At 38.5% G+C, this 19607-nt stretch overlaps 2 protein-coding genes across 6 annotated transcripts; one reads left to right on the plus strand and one right to left on the minus strand.

Moving 5' to 3' along the window:
* The first annotated feature begins 62 nt into the window (after window positions 1-62).
* Window positions 63-8961, plus strand: hemk1 (HemK methyltransferase family member 1). The gene is made up of 11 exons (XM_037773535.1): window positions 63-344; window positions 1789-1962; window positions 2072-2163; window positions 2250-2343; window positions 2433-2570; window positions 5816-5880; window positions 6010-6059; window positions 6152-6257; window positions 7445-7540; window positions 7816-7926; window positions 8160-8961. Exons 1-11 carry the CDS (start codon window positions 282-284, stop codon window positions 8221-8223), a joined length of 1053 nt encoding a protein of 350 aa, XP_037629463.1. The 5' UTR covers window positions 63-281; the 3' UTR covers window positions 8224-8961.
* cish (cytokine inducible SH2-containing protein) lies at window positions 8875-11703 on the minus strand. 5 transcript variants are annotated; one of them, XM_037773573.1, is made up of 5 exons: window positions 11521-11703; window positions 11327-11430; window positions 10940-11001; window positions 10019-10182; window positions 8875-9814 (listed from the first exon to the last, which is right to left on the minus strand). In XM_037773573.1, the coding sequence occupies exons 3-5, from the start codon at window positions 10957-10959 to the stop codon at window positions 9318-9320; spliced, it is 681 nt and encodes a 226-aa protein (XP_037629501.1). In that variant the 5' UTR covers window positions 10960-11001; window positions 11327-11430; window positions 11521-11703; the 3' UTR covers window positions 8875-9317. The 5 variants fall into 5 exon arrangements, with proteins under 5 accessions (XP_037629501.1, XP_037629510.1, XP_037629493.1 ...); XM_037773582.1 differs by having other exon boundaries at window positions 10940-11004; XM_037773565.1 differs by having other exon boundaries at window positions 11327-11703.
* Window positions 11704-19607: the final 7904 nt, after the last annotated feature.

Genomic DNA, 19607 nt, shown 5'->3' on the forward strand with positions numbered 1-19607 from the left:
GCGCAGGTGCGACGCAAGTGGAGACGTATTGCGTCATGACGTCACCAGTTGGAGAGGCGTGCTGGCTGCACCATGTGTAGTTCAACCTTCAACTAGCTCTCCATCCGGTTATAGAAAATGTAGTTTAATGTCCATTTAACCGATTTAGGGCAATACAAGTGACCCAGACAGTGTTCATACAGGATAGCACAGCTGATGGCTACACAAACGATGTGTTCCTGTTAAACCAAAATAATAATAACAATGTAAAAAAGGGTGTGTTTGTTTAGTTTGTATCTGTCATGTGGAGCAGATCTGTGAGTGCAGGCTACCGATGCTTTGGGTGCAGGAGTGTTGGACCAAAGGTAACTATCACATAGATTTGTGTTGTTGTTTTCAGGGAGTCCTCTAACTGTACAGTAGTTTCAGATGAGAACTGCATTTGGCACAATGGAGTAAAGCAGGCTGTTCAAAATATAATATTACACTAGACGTACATGCAAAGGGAAGAGTAAGAAATTAGAGACAAATGATCACCAAAGAAAAAATTGCTTTCCCTACTAAACTTTGAGGGCTATAAGGTAAGTTATTTGTAGCAATAGACTATGGAGGACCACAAGAGTCATTGTAACAAGGCATTTAATTGAATAATAACTAATTGTACAGTAAAAATAGCCATTCATACATTTTTACTATTTTTTTATGGCCCATTAAAATTTCAAATAATGAATTACTTTGTAATCTAGTCCATTTATTCATAGATTTATAAATCAATTTTTAAACTAATTTATTAATGCCCATTTTTTTATTAGTTATTAATCAATTAAATGCTTTATTACTATTTACATGACTCTAGTGGTCCTCCATAATAGACAGCCAAACTTACAAACTAGTGCACATACAAGCAGAGTGATCATGCTTTGTTTATTACTTATTTATTGAGCCATTTATTGGACGATGTGCATTTACATATGAGTAAGATCTTTGTTAAGTGTGTGTGCGTGTGTTATATATATACACACACAATGATCAAATGTGGGTAAATAATTACACTAACAGACCCAGCAGTCAATCCAAAGATAAAGCTGTTAAGGAGTAATAGGCATGTATGTATGACAGAAAGTGGGATGGATGTTTATTAATCCACAATGCAGTGATGTAGGGTCTAATACTAAAATTAAACCCTATTTATTTGAGTTTAATTTATCAAAATGGCTCGACAGTTCAGTAAATTGTTGATATTCAGAGTACTTTCAAACAAGTGAAGGAGGCGCTCATGTGTTTGAATTAAGTATATGACAGACATTTTTTTTACCGCTTTTAACCTTTGAGGGTCAAGACTCCCTGTGTGTCCAAAGTTACAGCTGTAGGGCTGCAACTAACACTTCATCATTGATTAATCTATAAATCATATTTTAATAATTGTTTACAAATTCCCACCACATGTTTGTAGAACCCAATGATACGTCTCAAAATGGATTATCTAGTTTGACTAACTCCCAGAGGTATTGTGATGGCTCAGAAACACAAGCTTGAACCCAAAAGTAGTGATCGTCAAAGACTAGATGTTTTCCTGTCATTTTACAGAAAATCCATTTACACACAGTACATGAGAAACACCTCTCTGCATCATGCAGTTTTGTACTAGATTGCATTAGATTGTGAAGGCAGGCCTCTGAAATTTTCAAATTTGACTCCTCTGAGTCACAAGGGGCCCAGGGGAAATCAATAAGTGCCTGTTAAACCACAGCTTGAATGCACGATAGCTGTAGATTTGTGGTTAATTAGAAACACTCTTTAATCTTTTAGGGTATTTGGGGCGTCCATGTGGTGCGTACATGCAGCGGTCCAGCCGTACCTGCCGGCAGGATCACAGCACTTCAGGCAGTGGATTTATGGAAGAGACACTTTGCAGAGAGAGGCGTGACGGAGCCGGACCACTCCAGCCTTTACATCATTGCTCATCTGTTCGGGGCTAAAACTGTGAGTGGACATTTGCTGAGCTCATTCATTGCTTGACATAATGAATGAATAGAGACATTAACATTTAACAGCATCCCTTTCTGTTCCTACATGCCATTTCTTTAAACAGATAGAAAGTCTTGGACAGAGGAAGTTAACGGAGGTCCTCAGCCCAGAAAAAACAGAGCAGATATGGAAGCTCTGCTCTAGACGCCTATCCAGGTATAAAGTGTCTACATACACCTCTGTATAAATACGTATTCAGATGTATTTTTACTGAGAATACTCATGTGTGTGTGTTGATGCAGAATGCCTGTGCAGTATGTGATTGAGGAGTGGGACTTCAGAGATCTGACACTGAAGATGAGGCCTCCTGTGTTCATACCAAGACCTGAAACAGAGGTTTGAGAAGAGGAAAACCAAACGTAGACTGAAATATAAGTGATCAATCACACACGATCAGTGTTTTCTGTGTGTGTGTGTTGATGCAGGAGTTGGTTGAACTCGTGCTCGCTGATCTGGAAATGAAGCCCGGGACTGGAGTCTGTGCAGACACCCACCATACATGCTTGGAAGTGGGATGTGGCTCTGGTGCCATTTCTCTTAGTCTGCTGAAGAGTCTGCCTCAGGTGAGGTTTGTGTTTATTGTAGGAAATAGATTTTTAGCCTCTAGGAATGTCAGTGTCGGTGCATCAGTCCACCACTTTGATCCAGGCTGAAATATCGTAACTACTGGATGGATTACCATGAACTTTGGTACACACTTTCATGTTCCCCAGAGGATAAAGCCTGCTGACATAGGTGATCCCCTGACTGTTCCTCTAGCACCATCAGAAAGTCAAACTTGTCACTTTTCACAATCAACATCTGATAGATGTATTGGCACCACATTTTGTATTCATAGTCCCCAGAGGATGTATCCCAATGAATCTAGTGTTCCTGACCTTTACGTCTAGTGACACCATGAGGTTGACGTTTGTGGTTTTGAGTGAAAACAGATGGAATGCCATTAAACTTGTTACAGACATTCATGTTCCCCTCAGGATGATTCTGAATAACTTTGGTTGTTCATTAGGAGGTTCAGTATGAAAGGTTCCCCATCATCATGGGCATCGGATCAGAATGTAAAAAACTAAATATTTGAATCTGAACAGTTTATTTTTCTTCAAAACTCAAGTAGTGGCATTTAATGAACTTAAAGGGGAACTACACCCATTTTCAAAATTCATACATGTTATTCTATATGGTTTAAGACCGTTCAAAAATATTAAACATGAACGGCCCCCTCCCAAATCCGAAAAAGACAAGAGTGCTAAAACTATTTGTTGCTCCACAGACAATGAATGGGAGACTGATTTTATGGACCCACAGAAAGTTTGTTTTCTTTTTTTATACCCAAATGAGCTTTATTCTAGGGATGCACCGATCCATCTTTTTCAGTCCTGATAACGATACCTGTGGTTTGGGTATCGGCCGATACCGAGTACTGATCCGATACCAGCGTTTAATTAATAAGCAGTATGCCTCACTTTGTGCAAGTGACTTGAATCATTCTTTTATGTGTAAGGAAACATCCGGCTAGACTTGACTTTCCTAACTTTGCAAAACAAAATGTAACAAATAAATACATAGATATAAAATGTAATTGTTCTTTATGATTAAAATAATTCTGCACCAGTAACTTGGTAAAAAAAATCTTCAAAATTAACAGGAATGACGATTCAGGTGTAAACATTTTCAATGCAGCAAAAAATTTGTCAAAACTTTAACAGGAATTTAAATGCCAGTATACATTACTATGTATGTAGTGTATAAACATAGAATTAAATTGAATAGATCAGCCCCATTGTCAGACACCTAATCTAGCTATTTGAGTCAGTATCGGCCTGATATCCGATCAAGTAATCAGTACATCCCTACTGTACTTTATTCTATTGTAGTGTTGTCAGTTGTGAAACAGAAAACAGATCATCCCCCTGGGTGCTCTCAGTGTCATCTTGAACATCTCTCCCCATTCATTGTCTATGGCGCAGCTCCACAGTTTTACACCCTATGACATCACAAGATTGAGATTTAGCCTCAGGTTTTTGGATTTGGGAAAGAGTTGTTCATCTTTAATATTTTTTTGGACTGTCTTAAACCAGAGGAATAACCTGTATGAATTTTGAAAATGGCTGTAGTTGCCCTTTAAGCACAAGACACACATGGGTTGGCATATCTGAAATAAACCAAATACAAGATTAGACATTAACACAATAAATCAAATCAGTCTCAAATGTCCATCTTAAAGAAATAACGCTAAATAAAGCTCTCAATTAAACATGGACATAGGAAAGAAGTAAAGCGTAATACAAGGAAGACACACCTCTTACCAGACCTGCCGCTGCCCCATGTGAAGGTGAAAAAGAGTGCAGTCTTTAAATAAGGAGTGAGCAGGTGAACTTAATCAGGTTAATGAGGGGCGACAAAGAGTGGAAACAAGAGCCAATCAGTGATGAGGAAAGGAAGTGTAAAAATACAATAATATACAGTAGATATCTTTACTACATTGGTGATCCCCTGACATTTCATCTGGTGCCAAATTCATTGCAAAACTAATGACATCCCCATCAGCTGTTAGCGTGCTGAAATGTTGAGCATGCTAACACGCTAAACTGAGATCTTGAACATGTTAAATATGACACCTGCTAAACAAAGTTAGGTTGGAGATTCAGGTGTGTTATGCTAGTAGCAGCTAATGTTTTATCATTTTTTTTCATTTTCAAACTGAAATGGTGAAGTGATCAGTTGGCTCCGAGAGAATATATTTATTACAATTATGACTAATCACTGGTCGGTCTCAGTTTAAAAAATGTGAATAGTTTGTCAGTTTCCAGTCCTTATACGTTGAATACTTTGGGTTTTTAGGCTGCTGGTCAGACTAATGAAGTAATTTTGTTTTGGTATCAGGTGATGGCCATGTGTCAGTTTTGACATAAAGACTAAATGATGAATCACTTAGTAGAATAGTTAAAGGTCCCATATTATGCTCATTTTCAGGTTCATACTTGTATTTTGTATTTCTACTAGAACATGTTTACATGCTGTAATGTTAAAAAAAAACTTTATTTTCCTCATACTGTCAGCCTGAATATGCCGGTATTTACCCTCTGTCTGAAACGCTCCGTTTTAGTGCATATTTACGGAATTGCAACAGAATTGCGTTGCTAGGCAACAGTTTGGGTCCATGTGTACTTCCTGTCAGCTGATGTCATTCACATACACTGCAACCAGGAAAAAACTGGGACACATTTAGAATGTTTACGTTTAAAATTGTGTAAAGGGTCTAAATATTGTATATTCGTGACATCACAAATGGGCAGAAATCCTGACAGCTTGTTTCAAATGCAGAGCTTCCGAATACGGGCTGTGTGTATTTCCCTGTGGATTGAGTGTTTTGATACTTTCACGGTATTTATATAGGACTTAAGCCTGCTTTATAATAAAAAAACATGAAAATCTCACTTTGTATAATATGGGACCTTTAAATAGAACAATAGAAACATCAGTAGGTTAACAGATAATGAAAAAAAACATTAGTTATCAGCTGTAGCATAGATATACATGGTTAAGTCGAAGGCTTCGTAGTAGAATACACTATTGACCTCACATCACAAAGCACAGTAAATATTGTCAGCTCACTGCTGACTCATACTCTCTACCATCCTGACATCTGGTTATCTATGTCTGTTTATTTGTCTTTCTCCAATGTTAGCAGATCGTAAAGTTGTAAAAATGTCTCCTCATGCAGACAAATAGATCCTTTTCCCTGAGGTACTTGTATCCAAACAGAAAACAGCACTTTTAATTGCCGTGTTTGTTTCTTTTTCCCTAGCTTAAAGTCATCGCCGTGGATCAGAGCCAGGATGCGGTGGATTTAACAGGGGAGAATGCGTTAAGGTAATTGTACCATAGCACACATAAGCAAGTTGTCAATATCCTTATTGATTTACTTTTATTAAAGACTTACAGTTTAATTGGGGCGTATAGAGTAATGCATAAAGTCTGATGAAGGACTTTTCTCTGCAGGTTGGGGCTTCAGGACAGATTACAGATTCATCATATAGATGTAATGAAAGGTAAGTGAAAGCAATGCATTGCAATTATTAAAAAATGCACCTAAACATACTGCTGATTTTTTTTTTTTAAGTTTAAATTTGTGTTTTGTCAGATGCAGAAGCTGTGTTGAGCCTCTGTAGCCATGTCTCAGCGTTGGTCAGTAACCCCCCGTACCTGTTCTCAGAGGATATGACGACGTTGGAACCTGAAATATTACGGTGACTTAATCATATTCAACCTGTCTTAATTAATTTTTTACTTAACCTCTCCCCATAGATAGCCTTTATAAACAGTATTAACACTTAATAATATGCTAAACTATAATGCAGTTTGAAAGTGTGTATTAATGGATTTGTCAACAATTAGGCAACAACTCTAACTGGTGTATAAACATTTAATGAATGATTGATTGTAAAATAGTTGTTATCATTGATAATTATATATTACATGCATGAACAAATCCTTATAGTGTGCTATGAATAATCTATTAACTGTTCACACATATGACTCACTCACATTACAAAATGTCTTTATATCTGCCTACACATTAAAGGCTGTAGCATACTGCCCTACAAAGACAGACAGCAATAACTACAGAGAACCTGAAGTTCAGAAAGTAGTGGTTAAAGGGGTTAAAGTTTTTCAGGCTGACTGGGGATATGTGTAATAAATGGATATGATAATGTCTTTTCATTTGACAATGTGACTTAATAACACCGAAACATGGATTTCACTAGAGTCAAGAGCAAGAACGTAGCTGCTACCTTATTTATGTTGGATAAGAAACTAAATTACCAAGATATTAGTTAATAAATATGAATATATTTCAATAACAGGAAACGGCTATGCGGGGAAAGTAAATGTAGCTTTAGCCTCTCACTAGCTAGCTTTAGCTTGATTTGGCTCTCTTGCTTTAGCTGTGTGTAGTTCACTGTTTGTTTTAGCTGTGTTTTGTTTTAACTGCACATTTAACATACTGTTTTCTTCTAAATTTTACATTTCTATGACATAATGAAATTATATATGTCAACAAGTCAAATTCTGGTCTTTTCTAAATTTTGACTAAACACTTTTTACTTAATTGTGGCTTTGCAGGCAGTATAGTGTGTTATAATGTGCTATAAACCACTTCATTAACTGTATATATACTGTTTATAAATGCTAAACAGGTGAAATAAAGTCATACTAATATTTAAGATTTATTTAAAAATAAATTTGTATGTACTACATTTTATCTTTGTGTCAGAGTAACCAAAACAGCAGGTCAAACCTTTGAAAACGCATAAAATGTATAAAATTAATTTGCATTAGTGCATTACGTGTCTTTAGAAATGTATTTTTTTTTTGGAAATATGTGACATCAAATGAATTTATTCAAGTGATTTATGGATGACTGTGTGCCCAGGTTTGAAGACCACGCTGCTTTAGATGGAGGTGAAGATGGCCTAAAAGTGATCAAACAGATTTTGACTCTGGCTCCACAGATTCTATCAAATCATGGGTAAGGAACCCCACCGCCCGACACACACACACACACACACACACACCTGGGTTTAATTCCTAACGGCGGCGGCTTGTCACTAGAACAGCATGTTCAGAAAAACACACGTATCGTGTTGCCTTTTTAATGAGTTAAGCTTTTTAAAAGACTTCCAGTGAATACAGCTCCCGACTCGTGCCACTGCTCTCATCCCAAGGTTGCTTCTGATCATTCTGTCCGGTCGATAATGAATTTTTAATCCATTTTGTGTTCTCTGTTTCTGGTGAATATAACAGCCGTGTTTACTTGGAAGTGGATCCCAGACACCCCCCGCTCATTCAAACGTGGGTGGAGGCGAACGTGGAAGAGATACGTTATGTGGAGACACGGCACGACATCAGCGGCAGGTTAGAGCAGACCTTTATATGTCGTGAAATCATTTTGTCATCATTTGACCTGCTGTAACTTCATGCTAAAGTGTTGATCTTTTAACCCCCATCACTGTCTATCTGATTTAAAGTAAAATGCTACACTGTTAAAATCAGATCTTAATTACAAAATGAAGCACAATACACCCCTCCTGTGGGTTTCTTTCAAATTTCAAGTCCAAAATTCAGTGTCTTATTTGTTTGTTTTTCAGGCCGCGATTCTGCATCCTCCAGAAAGAGGAGTCAAACAAGGAGCACAAGCTGGATCAGGATTGAGAAACTGAGATCCTATTACCGCTGGCTTTAGCCCAGGTCGCCACAGCCCTCGTTCTCCCCTACCCCCACTGAGCCGCTAAGCACGCGCCCCCACCGGCTTGATCACTCTAAATGCACAATTTGCAGAAGCTCAAATCATTTTCACTGTCACTGTTACACTTTTAATCCAGTAACATTTGTGATCGCATCCCTGCGCCACAATCAAAAAATGTGTGCGAGATGGCACAAAAGCAGGCTGAAAGCTGAAGGTAATTACTGAGGCTTTTCTTAGAACCCTCCCTCTCAGAATCTCACCCTCCTCCCAGGAAGCATTCAGCAGTTCTGTGAATCCGCTGATGAACGGTCCTCCCCTTCGCTCGTCCACTCGCTGACTCAGATGCAGGCTGTACGCATTGTTGAGCAAAAAAACGCACACACATACACACACACGCTCACACAATGTGGCCTTTACTTCCTCACACAATCTGCGCCTCTCACACACTTAAAGCTCAAAGTCTTTGTGTTTCAAAGGTGATTTGGAGCAGAAAATATTTCGTAACAAGTGTCACAAGGGCAAGTCATCATGTGGTGCTTAATAATAATGATGATGATGATGACAGTATTTACCCCTGTGAGTAACACACGGAGAAAATGATTTAAAAGGACAGCGAGTTAGACTCCAATTGGTTGTTTTAATAGAAAAAATGAACACATGTAAAAGGTAGAAAAACTGAGAAAAATAAAACGGCGTAAAAGATGTCTCAATGGAATCAGTGTACTTCTTAGGAACAGTATGTACATCCAGAACTGATGAGGGTAAAACAGCCACATCCATCATGAAATAAGTGATTACAGTACTGAGGTTTGCTCACGAGTTGTCTTTTTTTTTTTCTGGGGTACTTCATCACCCAGTCCTCGACAAATTGAGTCTGAAAACCAGGCACGTCAACTGAATTTGTACACATTTTCGCCAGCACAAACGTGACCCTGTGTCCAGTATTTTTTCGTGACTGGCCTCCAGCTGCTGGAGCAGCGATGTCATTTACAGGCACTAAGGGACCTGTTGGACAGTTTTTTTCCCCTGTAAGTCATATTAATGGACTTGAGGGACCCCCTCATACCTTGAAGGGATAGTCCTGTATGTAGCGCAGCAGAGGCCTCGGGAGTGGTAGCTGGTCGGGGCAGTCAGAATGTCTGTTGATGACGAGCCGTGTGAGGTGCTGCAAGGAGGGGAGGCCCTGGGGCTTGAACACGGCCCGCTTCAGTTTCAATACCACAGATGTGTCCTGAATTATCTGCTGAGAGGGTTTCGACGGAGCCTCCTCCACCACCTTCCCCTCCTCCGCTTTCCTCTCTGGTCCCATGTAGTGCTGCACCAGGCTTGGCACGTTGGGGAAGGACGACAGGCTGGGCCGGGCCGGCGAGCTGGAGTCCAGCAAGAACTGGGCACCGCTGTACTGGATGCGTATACTGGTGGGGCCGCGTGCAGTCCTGACCGAGAGGGTCAGCATGTACAGAGGGTGGCTGCTGTCCCGTACCAAAAAGGCTCCTTCAGATGCCTCTTGAAGTGCAGCGTGGGCCTGAGCTGCCGTCACAGCTCCCCAGTACCATCCTACACACACACACACGCACATTCCTAAATATTAGTCATCAGTCCTTTTCACTGTCCTCTACGCTGCTTGATTTTACAGTTCACAGTCCACAATCAAACCATTTAACTAAATCTTTTACAAAAGAAGACAAAATATGCCCCCTGGAACGTTTGTGGATTTTCAAGAATCTTATTTGTGGCTGTAAAACGTGAAACAATTTGTACCTGAATTTTCTAGATAGCAGAAATTGCTGGCAATCGCCCGCAGGTCCTTTGTGGGGTCCCATAGCGGAGGGGTGCTTTGAAGGCAAGGGGTAGGATGTGCAGTTCCTGCCCGCATGCCCCGAGGGGATTCAGTGGACGGAGAGGCGGGCAGAGGAGCTCTCGGACTGGAAATAAAAAGGAAAATATGGTTTAAAAACACATACGACAACACAGTCACAGCTTTTGCATATTAATGCAGGATTCTACATCATTATTTTTTAGTTCAGTGTCTATTGCTAAATTAGAAGAAAAGGTCACTTCACTGTCCAGTTTCAACACACAAAATGCACACAGTGATGTGAATGTTTAGTCTTGTTTATGATTATATAATCACATTTTTAATTAACTCTGACTTAGTGACATATTTTGTGTTACTTGTCTTTTGTCTGTTATTGATTGATATTGAATCTTGGTCAGAACACTCATTAAATTAACATTTTAACCTTAAATAAGAGGTTAAATTTAAAAAGTACTGTATAATTACTACTATTAGTATTATGGAGTTTCTGATGAAGAACATTTTTTAGCTTTTATAATCAATGTAAAATAGGCATTTGGAAATGGTAGACTTGAGTAAAAGACAACCTTATAGAGAACATGTCTAATTTAAAAACTACTGTATAATTACTACTATTAGTATTATGAAGTTTCTGATGAACACCATTTTTTTGTTTTTATAACCAATGTAATGTGGAATTGGTAGACCTGAGTAAAAGACAACCTTATAGAGAACATGTCTAATTAAATCTCATCTCTTAAGACTTTAAATACAACTTAACACTAATTAAAAGTGCATGACTTCTACAGGTATAGACTTGTTTAGTGGTGTGTATTTTTTTAACACAGCAGACATTAAAAGAGAACAAAGAGAAGTGAACTCACCCTGGTACACAAAGAATCATGCTATTTGTTGAATCCTCTGTGTTAAGATCCACTCAGTGTTTCTTCTCCAGGAAATAACGAAAACATAAAGAGACTGTTTAAGAAATAAAAAAAATAAAAAACAGCCTTTAGTTGAAGAAAAATGAGCGTGAACGTCGTTATAAGCTGTGAATAGGAGTATAAAAGACTCCGTGTACCCGGTAGGGCTCTGGTCCTGTACTTTATATATAAATATAAAGTATATATATAAAGTTAAAAGATGAAAACACTAAATATAGAAGGTGTAAATGTCCGTAAAGCAGCGTGTAGGTTGTGGAGTGTGTTGTCACCAGAGTGGCTCCCTGTGTGTGAAGGACACAGTGTAAAGGCTTGGCTTTTAAAAATTACCGTTTCCTAGAAGTCTATTCTGAGAACAGCACCGGCGGCTCTGACGTCACACCGGCCGCACCAACTCCACATCCCGCACCGTCTCGCTCTCTCGCGCTCTCTATCTGTGAGACGCGCAGATGAAGACACGTTTCTCTCCGGTGAAACCTGCTTGTTTTAACCGGTTAACTCTCCTTTTTGACACCGCGCCGCACCTCTCCTCTCCTCCCGGTGTGTTTCAGTCTCATCTCCTCCTCCTCCGATCCACCGGGTTTTGTTTCCAGCCGCCGGCTCGTGCCTTCGCTGAACTGTGCGCTCGCTCCCAGGAATCGCGCGGCAGCTTCTCCCTATCCGCTTTCCAGGAATCCTGACCGGGTTGACTCCGCCCCGCCGGGCCAACCCGGTGGAGCAGAGACAGCAGAGCAGAGAGTCAGAGAGTGTTTCTGGGAATCCAGCGCCTCGACATTAAAGATAATAGGAATGCACACAGGCTGTTTCCACTAACATAGATCCCCCCTCCGATCCACCGTGGAAAAACACCGCCAGAGCTTTTCTCGGAGGTTTGTTATGCTCGAGAAAGTTATTATGACAATAAACTACAGAATGGTTACTGTTTGGTCAGAGGAAATGTCATGTTTGTTCCTCTATAACCGTGTCTTTTATACTGCTTGATGTGTTGAACCATGTGTTTGTTAAACTGTATCTCTGCTCATGATCTCTTTTCTAGGGAATCTATCTAGGAAAGCTCGATATCTATTAAGCTTATTTTAAATTAGGGATGCACCGATATACTGATACCGGATCGGATATCAGGCCGATACTCGGTGAAAATGGGGCCCATCTACTAAATTCAACTTTATGTTTATATACATTATATATTGGAATTTTAGCTGGTGTACGATTTATTATTTTAATACTGATGCTGGAGGTTTTCTCGGAGGTTTGTTATGCTCGAGAAAGTTATTATGACAATAAACTACAAAAACCGGTTACTGTTAGGTCAGAGGAAATGTCATGTTTGATCCTCCTCTATAACTGTGTCTTTTATACTGTTTGATTTGTTGAACCATGTGTTTGTTAAACTGCATGATCTCTTTTCTAGGGAATCTATCTAGGAAATCCACATCAGCTCAATATCTACTTTAAAGTAGTGATGCACCGATACTGATACTGGATCGGATATCAGGCCGATACTCGGTGACAATGGGGCCGATCTACTAAATTCACTTTTATGTCTATATAGATTATATATTGGAATTTTAATTCATGTTTAAGTTTGGAGCGATTCGTTGCTGCTTTAAAAAGGTTTACACTTGAATTGTAGTTCATTTTGAAGATTTGTTTTACCAAGTTGCTGATGGTGTATGATTTATTATTTTAATAATAAATAAGTCAATTAAACTATCTATGTATTTATTTGTTATGTTTTGTTTTACAAAGTTAGGAAAGCAATGTTTATAAGTCAAGCCTGATCTTGCCTTACACATAAAAGAATGATCCCTTCCACATAGTGAAGCTTATTAATTAAACACTGGTATCGGATCGGTATACTCGGTATCAGTCGATACCCAAAGCCCTGAAGGTATCGCCATCGGTATCGGGACTGAAAAAGTTGGATCGGTGCATCCCTACTTTAAATGACTAGATTCAGGCCAAATAAAGGCTTCTGAGTATAACACTGAGGCTGGAGGTTTTCTCAGAGCTCAAGAAAGTAACTTGTTATTTGGACAATAAACCACAAAACGGTTACTGTTCGGTCAGAGAAAATGTTATGTTGCTCACGGTTTGTCCCATCTTCTAATCTTGTCTTTTATACTGGGTTATGCTTGATTTGTTAAACCATGTGTCAAGTATTCTTAAAGCATACTTGAATAAACTTCTTTTTTGTAAGAGTAGCTTTGCCTGAGGTTAAAATTGTATTTCTGCTCATGATCTCTCCTGACATTTCTTTTCTAGGGAATCTATCGGAAATCCCCATCAGCTCAATATCTATTTACTTTAAATGACTAGATTCAGGCCAAATAAAGGCTGCTGAGTATAACACTGATGCTGGAGGTTTTCTCTGAGGTTTGTTATGCTCAAGAAAGCAACTTGTTATTGTGACAATAAACCACAAAAACGGGTTAACTCTACTGTTAGGTCAGAGAAAATGTCATGTTGCTCAGTGTGCTCCACCTCCTAACCTTTGTTTAAACTATGAGAAGTATACTTCAAGTTCATTTTATGAAGTAAACTTAAATATAGTTCAAGCATATTCCCAAGTATAATTGATATACTAATATCAATGTACTGGTAGTATACTTGTAAGTGTACTACTTCAGTACTTCTTGGGACTAAATTGGCCCCATTTTTAGTTTATAAAAGTATACTTTTAAGTATACTTTAAATGGCAGAGTAGTACATCAGTTGCATTTTGTACTGCAACTATACAGTATATGAACTATACTTCAAGTGAACTTATAGGTACTGTTAGTTTACTAGTTAAATACTAGTTACCCACTTTGTAGTTTATGAAAGTACTGTTTAAAGTATACTCTCAGTAAACCAATAGTTCAATAGTTTTTTTAAGTAACTACGTTTTCTTTAAGTTATCTTTTAGTACTTATCCAAATATACTTATACTTTCTGTATACTTTTCAGTATACTTGCCAAGTACTTTAACTCTGATAATAAAAAGTGATCTGAAAGCTTCATTTAAGTTTAAAAGAAGTATACTAATAGCATACTTGAATAAACTTCTTTTTTGTAGCTTTGCCTGAGGTTGAAATTGTATTTCTGCTCACGATCTCTGCTGACATTTTGTTTTCTAGGGAATCTTTCTAGGAAATCCACATCAGCTCAATATCTGAGGGGGGAGTCGGGTAAAGTGGGCCACTTTTTGGTAAATGATTTATATGACCATCAAAAGACCTATGCATGAGATCTAATGATATTTTTTATAAATTGGCATGGTCTCTTAAATATTTATTTGTTAAAAAAAAATCTGAAACACTTACTATTGTATTTGGTATGCCATAGTAACAACACCATAAATACATTTCATGCAATAAAAAGCTGAACAAATATTTCATTGAGTAATGCATGTAAACAATAACTGATCATGTTGTATGGGTGTGTGTTAGACATATAGATTCAGGCCAAATGAGGGCTTCTGGGTATAATACTGATGCTGGATTTTCACCTTATTGTTCAGGTTTTCAAAACAATACCACACACATAACACACACACGTGGTAGATTGAAGCAGCACATGAAACTCTTCTGTATCATAATCATAGCCACATCCTGGACGGCCTGCTGATCCAGAATAGCTAAATCTCAACCTTTTCCAAGAATTCCTGAAATGTGCTTTTCTTTTCTAAGAAGTCTTGTGGACTTTTATCAGTCCCTGCTGGATGCGGTCGAACAAATATGGTTTTTAAGTTCAGGACGAAGAAAGAACACCACAATTATATTTGTGTTTTGCTTTATTCTATATTGTATTCATCTCTTTTGTTAAACCTGACCAAACTGGCAGCAAGTGTATAGTCTATTTACAACAATCACGTGTAGCACATTAAAACAGGACCTGACAGACATGAGAAACCATATTTAAAGAAATGACATACCGCATAAAGGATTGTTTGAATGCCTGATACAACAGCAACAGCATTTCCAACTGTGAGTGTTGTCTTGGGGTGTATAATATGAAAAGGCAGTTTTGCTGAGAGAGAGAAGAGACTCCAGGGACAGGATTTAGTTTGGTAACTGGAGAACGCAGCACGTTTTACTAGGTAGGCAGGGAAATTACCAAGAATTTGAAGATGAACAGGAACATACTGTATGAACCTTCCTAGCTGTATGTTCCCATTGACTCAGCTAAATTTAATTAAATTTTTGAGTGATTACTTTTGTGAAGATAATTGCACTCACAGCACATTATTAAAGATGTATGGAGGCCAAAAACAACAAACATGGAGAAAGGAATTTTCTGCACACATTAGTCCAGATACAATGTTAATTGTATCTGTGGATATTTCATTGTATTTGGACTAAGGCTGCATCTAATAATTACTGTCATTACTCATTAATTTTCTTGATAACTCCAACATCAGCAAATATTAAAAAAAATCTTATTGTCTGATCAATCAGTAAATATTAACATTTGACAAGCTTGGAAGCTGGATCTTTTTGCCATTTTTGCTTTACAAATGTCTTAAATGATCAATTGATTATCAAAGTGCTGCTTATTTATTATGTTGATGACCTAATGGAGTAATTGACAAATCATTTCAGCTCTTGTTTGGACTTTTGGGAACCACAATTATCCCATGATTCCACAATTGTTTGTGTTTACATATTTTGCAAAAATTAAGACTACACAAACATAAACAAAAAATAAATAATATACAGTGCAGAAAGAGGCAAAAAAAAACACTGGGCTTATCTGAAGCCTCCACCTAGAGACAAGATTAATATACTAGAAATAATATGACTACATAATAGTAGTATAATAATCCCATGTGTACTTGCATGGAAAAGCTTGTTGTGCTTGGTGTTGATGTCATTATAAGCTTTCCCTCATGTCAAACAGATCGAGTGTTTGGCTTTATTTAATATTTTTTTCAATTACAAAACCAGCTCCAGTCTGTGATTTGCATCATGTGTTACAGCATCCTGATACTAGAACTAGAGGCACACAAAGGCAGTCATTAACGGATTTTTATTAACAGTTTTTATTTTATGATTATTGGCCACAGTTCCTGAAATAAACAGCATGGGCTCTGGGCTGTTTATCCACAGTTTTGTTGCTAGTTGTGTCTTTTAATGGTGTGAGTTTTCCAGTAAATTGTAGTGATTTTTCATGTTATAAATAAATCAAATTATGAAGTTGCTGTCTACTTTCTCTGCAAGCCAGGCAATGTCTCTGGAAAAAGAGTGGAGTTCACAGCATTTATTTCAGTAAAGTCTCTTATCTTCTGTGTCCAGGTACAACAACACATGTTGTGTATCAATGCAGAGGCAGTATAACAACTATTGAGGCTTCACACAAAAGTTTTTATAGATCTTCTCCTAACATGGCACCTATGTATAACCACTGGAAATCTCTTGCAACTGAAAAAAAGCACATTATTATTGTTCCTTCAACAACAAGTTATTATTGTTACTTGTTTGCAAAATCTAGTAATTCATCACCAGTTTGTTACTTTTGTTTTCATTATTAATATATGAACATATCCGAGCCATTGTTTGTATATTAATAAACCTTATATTGTGAGAGAAACTGCTTATTAAACAAAATATTCTTCAAAAGATTTTATATATTTTTTTGTTTGTTTTCCAAGATGTTCCTGAAACTATAGAACCAGCTAAGTTAATTTTAATAATTTTCATCTGTGACAGACTCTTTTATTTCTATTTATGCACTGGATTGTAGCACAATAGTGCCTCTCAACACCACACACACACACACCACATATTTGCCGATATGTGGAATATACTTGTCCTGTGTGAACACGCTTAATACCCAGAACTTACTAAGAATTGGTAAGTGGATTGATGTGTGGGACACAATGAATTACTGTTGTCCTCTTCCAACCGTGGAGGAAAAAAAGCTGGATGTTTTCCAGAGGATTCTGAGAAAAGATTTAATTGCCTGGAACCAGCAACATAAATCCACCTTATTCATCAGCAGAGCTTTGCTCACAGGGAGCAGGCCGACTGCTGAGTGAGGCTGCTGTCCGCCACCAAAGAAATGCTTTGTCAACAACTTCAACTAATGCATCATTTTAAAAATGTGTCAATGATTTTTCTGCCATAGCAGCATTGTTCTTGATCAGTGGTTCTCATCCAGGGGTTCTTGAGGGGGTCTTAGAAAAATAGGGAATAGTTCATTTTCACTATAGAAGTGAGTAAGAGTCATAAGAGTGACTATTCTGTTAAGGTGACCGAAGTGGCGAGGGCTGGAGACTCTGTATTGGACATGAGGAAACCCAAATCAGGCAGAGAGAGAGAGAGAGAGAGAGCCAGGATATCCCACCATAAAGGAGACTTTATTTGAGATGACTCTCCCCTTTAACCTCAACAAGTGTTGGCGTCTGCATTAATACACAAACCAAGGCCTATTGAAGGACGCTGGGTCACGCATCATCAATGCGTCATATCTTTGGGGTATAACACATGCGTAGTAAAATCTGGTCAGCACTTGTGAAATTGAGCCAATTGCAACGCCCAACCGCAGCTCCAGTTACACTGAACATGCGTCATATACCCCCTTACCCCAAGACCTGTGGCTGCAGTCTGTGGCCCCAGCCTCCTTCAATAGGCCTTGGGACACACAAGGAAGATGCATGACATCAACACTGCAGAATTGCACATGCATCTAATCATCATCTTAATTATCAAAGCAAGTCAGATAATATTTGAACACAAACATATATTCCAGCTAAACCTATGTATCTAGTCATAAAGTGAACAAAGGAATGGCATTATAAGACACTTTCGAAGACGCACCTGATGAAGGCTGAAGGATGAAGGGGATCAGGTGTGACTGGTAGCGGGACAACGGAGAAATGTTCTTCCTCCTCCTCTCCTACTTATAGGAGCACAGTGTTCAGATTGGGCTCACCTGTGCTGTTCAGAGGCAACTATAGGCACAGGTGAGCCGTTAGCTGCTCTCAGAGCTCAGTAGGGATGTAGGTAGACATGAAAGACTTTCCAACATATTCTGATCATAGGTTTCACTTGCTCCACGGTTACCTCCTCCACTAACAACCCAAATCTTAAGTGCTATATAAATACTATGAAAGTATCGAAACACTCAATCCCAAGGGAAATACACACTGCCCGTATTCGGAAACTCTGCATTTGAAACAAGCTGTCAGGATTTCTGTCCATTTGTGATGTCATGAATATACAATATCTAGACCCTTGACATCATTTTAAACATAAACATTCTAAATGTGTCCCAGTTTATTCCTGGTTGCAGCGTATGTGAATGACATCAGCTGACAGGAAGTACACATGGACCCAAGCTGTTGCCTAGCAACGCAATTCTGTTGCAATTTCGTCAAAATGCGCTAAAACGGAGCGTTTCAGACAGAGGTAAATACAGGCATATTCAAGCAGACAGTATGAGGAAAATAAAGGTTTTTTGAACATTACAACATATAAACATGTTCTAGTAGAAACACAAAATAAAAGTATGAACCTGAAAATGAGCATTATATGGGACCTTTAAGAGCAATGTCTGGCCTATTTTCTTTTAAAGTATATGTTACGTTCTCCCGTTTACCATCCAGGGGATGGAGGGAGTAACAATATATTTTAACCCAGGAAAGAGAGAGATGGGCAACGGATGTGCACATAGAAAGGTAAAAATGTATTAACAATAAATGAAAATGTCCAACAACCAGCTTAAATTTACTTTCTAACAGAAAACGTTAGGCTAGTGTACCCTAAAGTCAGCACTACAACAATATACACACTTAATCCACGACAGGGAAACCACTGCCGACTTCGACACACACAAGCCAACCACCGATGTAACCACCGTACACACACAGTCTGATAACTGCCGTTTGGCCCACTGGCACCATCTGCTCCTCTCTCCTGGTCTCTTATACGGCCGGCCATGATTGTTGATTAGGCGCAGCCACGTTTATCCGGTTACTGCAGCTGCACAGCGGGGGAGGGCGGCACCTGAAGAGACACAGGAGAGGGCACAAAAACACAAAACACACTACGGCACGTAACAGCGTATCATTTAAATAATATGTAAACAAGAAGTATAAGTAAACACATTTATAGGGCAAGTAAATCATAACAGACTACAAGTTATTATAAAAAAAAAAGTAAAATCTTGTTAAAGTGCATCCTCGACCCCGGGAAGATCTGGCCTCACGAGTCATTTTGATCTATTCAAACTTGGTATTTATGCATAACATTGACTTTATTTTCAAATGTTGCTTTTACATTAACTGCATGATAAATGTGACATAACACATACATCACCACGGCTGCTTGGCCTATAAAGTGCTCCAGGGATGACGTATTTTTGTAGGCCAAACAGGAAGTTGGAATCGCCCTGGTTCCCTCGACAAATAGCCAATGGGATTTTTACATTGGGTTTTGGATTATTGCAGAAAATGAGCTTTGTGACAAACACGCGTTTATGATACTTACATGTTTTGTTCTGTAAAATAATCTCTAATCCGCTTTTATGATTTTTGAAGCAGGAACGCAATCGCCAGAAGTAAAAAGCTAACATTGGACTGTAAACGAACTGCACCACGGTCACATGAGCGCGAGTATAAACAGCAAAG

Source organism: Sebastes umbrosus, chromosome 1 (genome assembly GCF_015220745.1).
Source record: "Sebastes umbrosus isolate fSebUmb1 chromosome 1, fSebUmb1.pri, whole genome shotgun sequence".
Classification (NCBI taxonomy): Eukaryota; Metazoa; Chordata; class Actinopteri; order Perciformes; family Sebastidae; genus Sebastes; species Sebastes umbrosus.

What these genes read in the sequence shown, in the direction of transcription:
- hemk1 (XM_037773535.1), top strand. Translation starts at nt 282, where the DNA reads ATGTGGAGCAGATCTGTGAGTGCAGGCTACCGATGCTTTGGGTGCAGG. An exon ending in GCAGGAGTGTTGGACCAAAG is followed by an intron (nt 345 to 1,788) that starts GTAACTATCACA and finishes TTAATCTTTTAG; the next exon opens with GGTATTTGGGGCGTCCATGT. An exon ending in TTGGAACCTGAAATATTACG is followed by an intron (nt 6,258 to 7,444) that starts GTGACTTAATCA and finishes CTGTGTGCCCAG; the next exon opens with GTTTGAAGACCACGCTGCTT.
- cish (XM_037773573.1), bottom strand. Translation starts at nt 10,959, where the DNA reads ATGATTCTTTGTGTACCAGG. An exon ending in ATGATTCTTTGTGTACCAGG is followed by an intron (nt 10,183 to 10,939) that starts GTGAGTTCACTT and finishes TTTTATTTCCAG; the next exon opens with TCCGAGAGCTCCTCTGCCCG. An exon ending in CTGCTATCTAGAAAATTCAG is followed by an intron (nt 9,815 to 10,018) that starts GTACAAATTGTT and finishes GTGTGTGTGTAG; the next exon opens with GATGGTACTGGGGAGCTGTG.